Below are 11,758 nucleotides of genomic sequence, written 5' to 3'. Positions count from 1 at the left end.
TGATTTACCTATTGACTTTATTTTCATTTTATTTTCTTATGTTGATAAAATTTTTTCTAAATTTATGATGATATACATAACTCAACAGGGTGTATAAACAACAGAGCAAAAAGAATTACAATGAGAAAATTATGAGTTTTTTTTCTCCATCACCTCACATGAAATCTACAAGGTGGGTAAAGATATATTTTATTCACTTGCAGAAGCATGTAATTAATAAGTAAGCACAAGAAAATGATGTTTTATTCCAACACATTTCAATTCAGAGCATCTGACAAATAAGAAGTAAGATTAGAATTCATGTAAAAAGGTTTATAACTCTGCAGTGTCCCAGATTTTTTTCTAGTATGGGATTATGAAATGCAGTTCAAATGCTCGGTGACTACCAATAGAAATTCTGTGGGAATTACCCCAAAGATGATGATATCATTAAGAGAGTCATAAATGTGCCACTGAAATGAGTGTTCCAGATTATTAAATTTTATCACTCTTAAAAACCAAATTATTTTATTTTAATTCTTTTTTGAAGGAAACCTAACACAAATGTGCTATCTATTTTCCTGCTTTTTGAACTGAGCATACTAAATATTTTATTCATTTTGTGATGACTAGGTCTTAGGTTATCATTATGAATAATTTATGTTTTATATGTTAATACAGTGTTTCCCTCAGGGGCTAGTGAATTATGTTAGTTTGTTTGATTAATTACAGTAGGTTTTTAAATAAGTTCTGGTGATTCTCTTTCCTGTATTGTCTCTTCCTTACTCTAGGCTGTTTCAATTTGACAATTCCCTTTCCTTGATACTTTTAATTTGTTTTTTTCCTGTAACCCCATATCAGTATAAATCAGATAAACATTCACAATCAGTAGGTTAAGCTATATATTAAATTACAATTCAGTAGTCTTTTACCCAAAAGCCTGAGCCCCACATTTCTAAAAATATAATACGTGGGATTTATTTGTTCATTCAAAATATGTTTTGAATGTCAGTACCATATAAGATGTCAATTATAGTACAGACCACTGTTACTTGGACTACAAGAGAGAAAAAAGATCTTGCATATTATAAGATGCATCCCCAATTTAGAGATGTTAAAAATGTGTAAAAATACAAGTTTTAGAAGAGATGAAATATGTGGGAGATAATGTTCTGGTTGATGGGGGTACATCTGTGATCAAGGCACACAATGTCCCTAAGTCTAAAGGAGCTTACATTCTAGTGGGGCAAATGATTATGTCAGGTCATCACTGGTTCTCTGAAAGAGAAGCAAAGCTAGTTAGGGGTAGGAGACTGACAAGTAGAAGGGGGGTGTTTTTTTATAAGGAGTAGTCAGAGTCAGGAAAGGCATCTATGATGAAAGGGTATTTGAGAGGAAACAAGAAGGAAGAGAAAGAGTGAGTCATGAGCTAGGAGATGGTAATTTCAGGTAGTGGGGACAGTGAGTGCAAAGTCTTGGAGATGGGGGCATGTTTGGGGTTTTGGAGGAACAGCAAGAAGGCCAGCATGGCTGTAGTGGAAGAAAGGAAGGAGAAAGTAGTAGGAGATGATATCAAAGAGATGGTGAGCTCCAAATTAGGTCAGGCTTTGTAGACATGGTAAAAAGAACTTTGGATTACACTCTGATGGATAGCAAGCTGTGCAAGGATTTTGAATGGAGAAGTGACATGATCTGATTACATTTTAATAGAAACATTGTGACTGCTATGTGGAGAAAGACTGTTAGGGAACAAGGAAGTGGAAACAGGAAGATCAATTAGGAGGCTATTGCAATTATCCAGATAAGGGATGATGGAAGCTTAGACCAATGCAGCAGTGATGGAGGTGGTGAGAATTGGTCTGATTCTGGACGTATTTTGAAGGTCAAGCTTATAGAATTTGCCAATGGATTTAATAATAGAGTATGAGAAAAAGAGAGGTCCAAGATGACTCCAAGGTTTCTGAGCAAAGAAGAAATATAGTTGACATTTATTGAGGCTGAGGAAAACTGAGAGAGAGAGACTGAGGTGGAGGAGGAAGAAATGAAGACTTTCATTTTGTTCATGTTAATTTTGAAATGCCTTTGTTATCAAATGGAGAAGTGAGATAGGCGGTTAGATACATGAATCTGGACTTCAGGAGAGAGGCCCAGACCAGAGAAATTAATTTAGGAGTCAGAAAAAGAGTGAACAGATGTGTCAATTGGTGCTCACGATTGAGTAAAAGAAGGACTAAGAATTGACATTGGATTTGTCAACACAGAGTTTGTAACACAGAATATATTGGGGGTAGATTCAGGAAAGAAGGAGAGGAAAGAAGAGGTAATTCTATCAAGGGGTTTTGTTGTAAACTGGGGCTGGAAAATGGGGTGATTACTACTTCACTTAAGTTTGAAACCTTTTCCAATTACTTTTATTATCATCCAGTTGAAAGGCATAGCAACAAAATATTTGGGCTGCAAGGTATATTAATTCTCTGATGTCATATCTCAAAAGATTTGGTCAACAAATGAAGTAAGCTCAAATGCACTTTCATTCAAAGCAAAACCACGTGTTCTTTGTCATTTTCATTGTTTTCTGAAAATTAGGGTAGCACTGAAGATAAAAGGACAAGATTTGCACATATAGGGTCCAAAAGGATCAATCACCTTCCTTATACACCAGAAATCTCTACATTAGTGTAAATGGAGATACCTGTGTTAATAGGTGCCTAGGTAAATACTAACTTGGGATTTAGATAGTATTGTCTGTATGAATATTTCAGACACTACCTGTCTGAAAGGATGGCTGGGGATTCAATAAGAACTCAGAACAGCTAAAAATACAGGGAGGCTCCTGTGTGAAATTCATGCTGGGAATTTAAGTAGCTGTTGTCTTCTAGAGTGGGTAGCTATAACATTTTAGAAATAAGTATTTGAGGATTGAATAATGGTGCTCCAGTAACCTGTAATATCCAGAAGGTACAAATATGGTCCAATTAATAGGCAGTTCCAGATTTTTGCTGACTGGATAACCCCAAACACTAGAGTTTCTTCAGACTCTAGTCTTCTCAGTGGGCCTCTAGGTGGCGTTTTAAAAATGCTCCTGGGCCAGTGGTTGCTGTCACTGCTCCATTGGGTACCACACCATCCACTGTGCCCTGGATGGTCATAGTGCTCTGCCTCATCTCCAGCCTGTGTTTCTTTCACTTTTTTTCTGGGTACAGGCAGGTTCAAATAAGTATTCCGAGATAGCTGTAATGGCCACTTTCCTCTAAACTTTAGACTCTGTTGTTGAGTCTTGTTCACCATGCAGATACCTTCTTCACTTGGAATGATTTCTTTCCTAGGGACTCTGCAGTGTTCCCAGGCAACTTCCCTTACCTCTCTCCTCACCTTCGGTTGCCAGACATGCCATCTATGTCTGAACTCAAATCTTGGGCCATATTTGAGCTCTTTGCTTTTGATGCTCCTTACACTTCATGTAAATCCATAGATGTAAAGAGATACCAGGAGCTGTGGCCCAACTCCACATGCCATAGGGCTCCAAGTCACATCCTTCTCCAGGCTAACTGGGAACCCTTTAGAGGGAGAAATGCTGTGGGTATGAGGTCTCTGCATTTTCTCCCCCTTAAATATGCTAGAGTAGCTCAGATCTTTGCAGATGCAGAAAGAGATACAGAATTCAGATTCTCTGAATTACCATAAAAACCTATTTTAGGGGCTTAAATTGATGATGGGTATTGCTGGGATCTGGGGGGAAAATAGCAACATGTGTGTGTGTGTGCATGCGTGTGTATGTTTGTGTGTGCATGTGCATGTGCATGTGCACTTGCTTGTCTTGAAAAGCTTTTCAGTTGCTTTTCCCTTTATTGAGTGTAGGCCATGCCTTAAGAATTAATCCCCTGACTGATTTTGCCCTTGAAGCTTTGGGAGTTCAGATGGATGAGGAATGTGTTGGAGTTTCACTTAGAACTGCTATCAAAAAGCCTTTGTGTGTGGATGCTGCTGCTGCTCATACTGTTGGTAAACTCAGTGTTCAGTGTTGGGTTTTGTTCTTCCCAGCAGCAGGGATGAGTCTGAGCTGAGATGTCCCTGCTACTCTCCAGGTCCCCATTTGTGAAATGGTTGGCTGCTTCTGGGGAGGAAGTTGATGGCTGGGAACCATTTTCCCCATACGATGTTAAGTGCTCCTTGCGGACGCTGCTGCCAGAAGGGTGATGAAAACCTGGAAAATTATTGTTCATCTCAAGCAGCTCCTCATGTACTTCCCTGCTGAGGGAAAGTCAAAAAAGAAAAGAAGGCTGCAGCAGGCAGGTGCCACTGCCTTCCTCTCTTTGGCTGGTCCCCTGCTGCTGGGTCTTGCTTTTGTGGACATGGCAGGGGGTCCATGCTGGCAGCACAGCCCTTCTCCTTAGGACAGCTGCTCCTAATTCAGCAGAGGCAGCAGGCAGGTGAAACCCTAAAACGTTACACTATAAAATATTTAACGAAAGCTGTGAATTTTGTTTTCTTTTGATTACTTCTCCATATCTATACTTAAGTAGCTTTGCTGAAGGCCAGAATCAAACCAGAGGTACACCCAGAACCCATTTAAGTACTTTGCAGTGTTGATTTAATATTTTAAAGACAAAAAACATTGGGACATTGAGCACTCCAAAAAAAAAAACCTTTGGACTATGAGGGCATTGCACCTTTAAGACAGCAAAGCCAGGAAACTGTAGAAGTCTTTCATTTTCATAACACTGGACAAATTATGGGGTGAGTCAGCTTCAGTGGGGTCTTTTTAATGTTTTGTGCTCTGCCTTCTGGTGTGGTAAGCATAACCTCTAGAGAAAACATTTTTTACTATGATATCTTTCATACCTTTTATTTAGTATATTTTAACAAAAGAAACAACCAAATGTGTTTTTGCCAGGATACAGGGCTTGAAGTAGCAACAAAGGAACTGTAATAGATTTGCCCCTGATTCAGAATCAGAAAACCTGGGTTCTAGTGCCAGCTCTGCTATTCAGTGATTATCTAACCTCAGGAAAATTTTGGTTATACCAATTACTAGCTGTGTGCCAGTGGGCAAGTCACCTCATCTTGCTAGAGCATGTATTTTCTCATCTGTAACTTACAGAGAATTGAGAATTAGTAATGCCTACCTCTCTGGGCTGTTGTGAGAATTAAGAATGCAGCTATAGTACCTAGCACAAAGCCTTGCTTTTTACAAAGTACCCAATAATGTTAAATGTTACTGGAACTGGAAAGAAAGCATTTGATTTTAATTCTATTTTCTTTATTTTTGAAACGGTGACAATAATATACATTGCGTAGGGTTATTATAAGGTTTAAACGAATATGATGTGTGAGTACTTATATACTAAATGCCATACAAATGTAAGGTATATTTATAATCATAATGGATTTTGAGAACTGGCAGAGAAGATAGGTAAGTAAGAGGAAAGCAAAAAATAGCAGGAAAGTTGGGAGCAAACCTGTGGAGTGGTTGGCACAGTATTAGAAGTGAAAGAATGGAAAGAAAACTGCTGCCCCAAACAGATCAAACCAAATCCAAACCCAAATCCCAAATCTAAACCAAATCAAAGCATATCAACAAATAAGACTGTTGAGGGCCGGCCGAGTGGCGCATTGGTTAAGAACTGGCTTGGGACGCCAGAGGGCCCCGGTTCGGATCCCACATATGAGGGCCAGTGACACCGCCCTCTACAGCTAAGATGTTGAACAACAGCTCAACCTGGAGCTGGGCTGCCAGTGAGTCACCGGCAACTGCGTAGGCTGCAGCCCCTGCTGCAGTGGGTTGCCATGGGCTACCATGTGTAGCCAGCAGCCAGCGTGAGCGGCCAGCAGCCGCAGTGAGCGGCCGTCCAGAAGCCGGCGACTGATCTGCCTCACCCGGGAAGAGCGCAATGAGGGTGCCAACTTGGCACAGTGAAGCAACATCCTTCACAATTAGACTGAAGACCAACAAAAACAAACAAACAAAACAACGGAAACTTGTCTGTTCCCCTTCCCCTGATTCCCCAATAAAAATCTTAAAAAAAAAAAAAAGACTGGGGGCATATTAAGTTGCTCCTCTCCATCTTAAGAATACATTCATTACTGCTTTTTTCTCAGGAGAACCTGTTGGTCAGTGTTTCTGGGTCTGAGATAATGATGAGAAGAATGTTGTAGAAGAATGAGTATAGAGTAAACCCCACAATGGAGAGCATCCCACAGACCTTCTGATTTTAGTCCCAGAGCCCCTTCTCTGTCCCCACATGGTACCTCCTGACCAGGCAGGATCTATGAGTGCCTCCTCTCTTCTCTTTCTCTTCTCAGAACTTTGAATATCAGGGGTAGGTCTTAGTCCCCAACTCCTTACTGTTTTACTTTGCCGGAACACAGGTAACAAGTTTTTTTTTTTTTTTTAAGAATTTTTGTGTCAATTAATATGTGGGAATAAACAGGGAATATTAAAAATGAGAAACAGCAAGCATGGAAATGTTACAAAGTTTGTAACAGTATTAGTAGTTCCACTACTAATAGTAATGCCACTATTTCCACTATTTTGTAAAGTACGAACAGAACTAAAGAGTTAATTAAATTTGAGTCAGACTTGCTAAAATCTTTCTTTTAAGAAAGCAAGAGAAATGGAATATTCTTTCTTGTATGCTACATACCTTAGTATATGAAACCTCACAGGTATGCATACAGGTATGTGAATCTTTTTCCCATCCTCTCACAGCTGGACAGATGTTACTTTGGTCTTTCTTAAAATCATTTTTCTTTCCTCTGTCATACACACAAACCTGTAAAGAAACCCAAAAGAGTGTTAGCACAAATAGAGAAGTTCATGTGAGCTGGTGAGAAGCTGTGAGGAAGGTAGGGGCAGCTTTTCAGAATCAATGAGGACATAAATGATTAATTAGTCACTATAAATTAGCCTAGGCTCACAGACCAGAACTCAAATAAATCAAGTTGATGCAAGTCAGAAATTTAATAACATGGCCCACAATGATAGTTCGTATCGTATTTATTCAGGCTCCTGATTTTCAATATTATAAGATAGAAAGTCTTGGAAGGGCTGGGTAAAAGAGCTTTGGACCTGTGTGAATTTTTGTAAAGTGAAAGTTTCTGGACTAATTAATATGCTGTTTTACCCTGACATTCTCTCTGGAATATAATGTTTGCATATTGATACTGTTTCTCCTGATATTCGTGGATGCTGGTGAGCCTGATCAGTGAGTCCTTTATCTAGGTGCCCATGATAGCATGTGCATTGTCATTTCAGATATCCTGGGAGCTCTATAAAAGCCTTCTGCCCTTCAAAATGGCTGGGCCCTCTGTGGGGGCTTAATTGAACCAAGCATGAGGTTTAAAGACAGCTATTTGATGCTGAAATTAAAATATAAATATTAGGGACTACATTCTCTCATATTAATTGTCAACAATAAGTTCCCTGCATTCTCAAGGGAGCCAAATACATAACTCATAGGATCAGACTGTATTCTAGAAGATGAGGTAGAGGGAAAGTACCTGCAGATGAAGAATGGAGTTATGAGAGAAGAATGGAAACAAGGGGCAGAAGCAGTGAACCTTTATTTTCCTCTGTGTTTTGTTAGCAACAAATTGTTAATGGGAGCTTTCAAGACACATTAGTTTGAGAAAGGACAAATTACACAAAATGATCTCATGCTAGATAGAAATTAAAAGCTCTTTCTATGAATTGCAAGTATTTGTCTGTCTTACAAAGAGGATTGTACATTATTACTTTTTTAAACCAAAACTTGAAGTTTGGCATTTATGTCTGTTAATTCTCAGACATGTATTATGACTTTTCTTTTTTGAGGTGTTAGAATAATGCTCTGAAGGGCAGTGATAATGTAGATGCTTTCTAAGCTTTTGGGGACTGGGCAGAGTTTGGAGTGATTTAGGGGCAACCAGACAATGCTTCATTACACAGGAAACTGACCCTTCTCCCATCTGCTGTAAATGAGATCTGAAAACTTTCTCCATCCTATTATCTTGTCAATTCCTATCATCAATTTCTAACAAGAGAGTTGAAATGCAATGCAGCTTTGGCTGGAAAAAAAAGTACTTAGGGTTTAGTGGAGTGTAACTTGGCTGCAAATACAAATGGGTAATATTTAGCTTGTAATATGATTTTCTTCATGCAAATTGAAATGTTTACATCTTGTAATGAAGCCCATGTTTCTTTGTAGCAGTGGTTCTCAAATGGAAAACCCTGGAGAATAGCAAGATGGGCCACAAGGGTATTTCCTGTATACCTATCTGTGGACATTGACCTTTTACAGAGTGAAAGTTGAATATGAACATAGGGATTCACAAAATTTTCTATGAAAATTAACCTTATTTTGTCTCCTGCATACATTTGGTATACAGTGCTATTTTATTTTAATTATTTTATTCTTTTCAAATTCAGTTCTTATTTTTTTAAAATTAAATTTATTGGGGTGACAATAGTTAGTAAAATTACATAGGTTTCAAGTGTACAATTCTGTAATACAGCATCTGTGTATCACATTGTGTGCTCACTACCCAGTGTCAGTTCTCCTTCCATCACCATATATTTGACCCCCTTTACCCTCTTCTACCACCTCCCTCCCCTGCCCCCTTACACTCTGATAACCACTAAATTATTGTCTGTGTCTACGAGTTTTTGTTTTTTTGTTTGTCTTGTTTCTTTGTTGCTTTCAGTTTTATATTCCACATATGAGTGAAGCCATATGGTTCTCGACTTTTTCTGTCTGACTTACTTTCCTTAGCATAATAATCTCGAGATCCATCCATGTTGTTGCAAATGGCAGTATGTCATCTTTTCTTATAGCAGAATAGTTTTCCATTGTGTATATGTACCACATCTTCTTTATCCAATCATCTATTGAAAGATACTTTGGTTGTTTCCATGTCTTGTCCACCATAAATAATGCTGCAATGAACATTGGAGTGCATATGTTTTTATGGATAAATGTTTTCAGATTTTTTGGAGAGATACCCAGAAGAAGGATTGCTGGGTCTTACGGTAATTCTATTCTTAATTTTTTGAGGAACCTCCATACTGTTTTGCATAGCAGCTTGTCCAATGCTATTTTAAAGGTTATAGTCTCAAATTCTTGCTATTATTCCCAGTCACAAAATTCATTCATGCATTCAAAGAAAGAAACATTTCTTTTTTCTTTTTTTGGAAGGTTAGATGAGTGGGTGGCATAATTTTATTTAGAAAGAAAGTAAAAGAACAAGAAAGGATTGCACACACACATTTCTCGTAAACTGACCTGGTTAGACTTTTGGTTGCAAAGAACTTAGCCTGAATCAAACTGGTGCCTATTGTAGGGCTATGTATGGATTACAACTGGGACTAAAAGTCTCAGTGGAACTAAAACAGCTTTAGTTTCCAGCTTCTTTCCCCATTTGTGTCAGGTTCTTTCCTGTGGCATCTTTATATCATTCTGCATCAGAGGTACCTGAGCCATTATTTCTCTGCTAACTTCCTCTGCTTATTTAGAGCTTTAGCTCCTTTATAACTTTGGCTGGTATGGGGCCTGTTGCAGTCATCCTGCCTGACTCCTTTCAGCTTCAGCTCTCATTCTACTTTGCTCAGTTTCCATGTATTTCTGTGTTTAAATTCCTGAGAGTAAGGATCTTACTGTCCTGGCTCACCTTTATATTCCATACCATGCTGGTAAGTCCCTGGCTTTCTAATAAATAGTATGGCAGATTGCAAAACAAGCCACGATTCCCTGTAACCACACACTTCTGATTTTGTAGCTCTTCACATAAAGTGATGGAATCTATTTCTCTATCATTGAATCTTGTCTGCCTTTGTGACTCACTTTTGGCCAGTAGAATGCACCAGAAGTGGTGTTGTACAGTTGCACGCTTGGTCCTCTAGAGGTACTGAGCACTTCCGCTATTGCTCTTAGAAAACTGCCATATGAACATGCTTGGCTAGGTAGGCTCCTGGAGGTTTAGAGGCCAAGTGAACAGAGATAAGACATCTTAGACTATCCAGCAACCAGCCCTCCAGCAGCTGACTACAAATGCATGAGTGAGCCCAATCAAGACCTACCAAGATCTACTGGTCTAAATCAGCCAGTCTTCCAGCACAAATAGCTGCCCTATTTCATCATGAGATAAATAGTTGTTGTTTTAAGCCTCTAAATTTTAGGACAGTTTGCTACACAGCAAAAGGTAACTATTAAAGTTATTCTCCTTTGGATGGACTTCCGGTAAGATGGTGGAATAGATAGATGCTGTGCCGACTGCCTCCCAGGATCACACCAAAATTACAAATAATTTATAAGATATTCAACCTTGGAAGTTCCCTGGACACTAGATTAACAGAACCTCTAAGCGAAGGACTTAAAGAAGAGGCCACATCGAGTCTGGTAGGAGGGGCAGAGATGAGACGGCAAACTCTGTGGGGGACACCTCAGTGGTGGAGAGGCTTCTCGGGTTGGGGGTGAGACCCTCCGGCCCCACACCATGCTCACCAGCCCAGAGTTACTTTGCCGGGAAGAGGAGTTCTATGATAGCTGGAAGTAGAAAATAGTGAGGACTCTCTTTCCTCAATTCGGTGAAGCTAAGGGCAGCTGGAGAACCAGTGGAGCCGGCAAACCAACTCGCTTGCTGGTGAGCACTCACCCGGTTCCTGGTGGAGGGAGTAGCTTTGTGAGCGGGGCCCAGGAGCCTGTGGGAAGGACTGAACTGAGTGCTTTTGGTGTGGGAGCTGGAGGACTTTGGGACCATTGTTCCCCTGGTGTGGAGCTTGCACACTAGTAGTGCACAGGAGGCCACCATTTTTTCAGGGCTGGGCCCTCCCACAGAGGCTCAGGTCTGGGACTGCATTGGTCTGCTGGAATTGGCGCAGGAGAACGTGTGTGTGTGTGTGTGTGTGTGTGTGTGCGTGTGCATGCGGCCTTGGATCCCCACCCTCCGCACCGCTTGTGTGGCATAGCCAGGGAAACGCCTGGCAGGCACGCTCCAACTCCAACAGACTGCTTATTGAGACACGGGAGTGCGTGACTCGAGTTAGGTTTCCGCACTGTGCGTGCAGAGTTGCCTGGGTGGCGATTAGCTGTCGGGCTGCTCAGCCTGATCTGCAAGTGGGTGATTGGGACAGGCTGAGACTGGGAGTTTTCCTGGGAGTGTAGGGTCATGAGCTCTGCACCTGCGTGATTCGGCCGGGCCTTTCCTGGCGAGTTTGTGTGGGCTGGCTGCCGATGCAGGAGCACATGCTGCTCTGACTTGGTGGGGGCCACTGACCACATGCTGTGGTGCCTTGGGGCCTGCCCCACCCACCTAGAGCTGTGTAGCCAGGGGCACCCTGAGCCCCTGGTCCCTGGCCCCTACCTCCGCAGGCCACAGAGGGTTTTTGCAGCAGCAGACAGCCCACAACAACCTGTGAAGATTTTTTGGTGAGCATGGTTCCAGAACACACAGCAAATAATTGTGGGAAGCTCACTTCAAGTCTAGAGGGAGGTTGGTGCATGACACACTGAGCCCTTCTCCCAAACAGCTGGTGCTGAGTCACCCAGAATCTCTCTATTGCTGAGCAAGTGTACTGCAGATTAAAGAGGGCAGAGAGCCCCTCTTTTTTTTCCTTTTTCCTTTTTTTCCCTCCTTTTCTGTTTTTTCTTTCTCTTCTTTCTTTTTTCTTTTTCTTTTTCTCTTTCTAGGTGATCTAATATATCGAAGCAATCAGAGTGACAGCCAGAATGAAGAAACAAAGAAACATGTCCCAAGTAAAAGATCAGAAGAAACCTCTAGAAATGGAACTAAATGAAACAGAGGT

The 11,758-nt window shown here is 40.7% G+C and overlaps 1 protein-coding gene across 1 annotated transcript in view; it reads left to right on the top strand.

The window, feature by feature from the left end:
• Positions 1 to 1,505: 1,505 nt before the first annotated feature.
• The window catches only part of LOC109376357 (ubiquitin carboxyl-terminal hydrolase 10-like), a 21,241-nt gene continuing 10,988 nt past the window's right edge, over positions 1,506 to 11,758 (top strand). The window contains 2 exon segments of the mRNA XM_019632261.1: positions 1,506 to 1,578; positions 3,838 to 3,981. Coding sequence (XP_019487806.1) covers positions 1,506 to 1,578; positions 3,838 to 3,981 — 217 coding nt within the window.

This window comes from Hipposideros armiger, unplaced genomic scaffold (genome assembly GCF_001890085.2).
Source record: "Hipposideros armiger isolate ML-2016 unplaced genomic scaffold, ASM189008v1 scaffold_1113, whole genome shotgun sequence".
Classification (NCBI taxonomy): domain Eukaryota; kingdom Metazoa; phylum Chordata; class Mammalia; order Chiroptera; family Hipposideridae; genus Hipposideros; species Hipposideros armiger.
The sequence above is the reverse complement of the archived record's forward strand: the minus strand, read 5'-3'. Positions and strand labels throughout refer to the sequence as shown.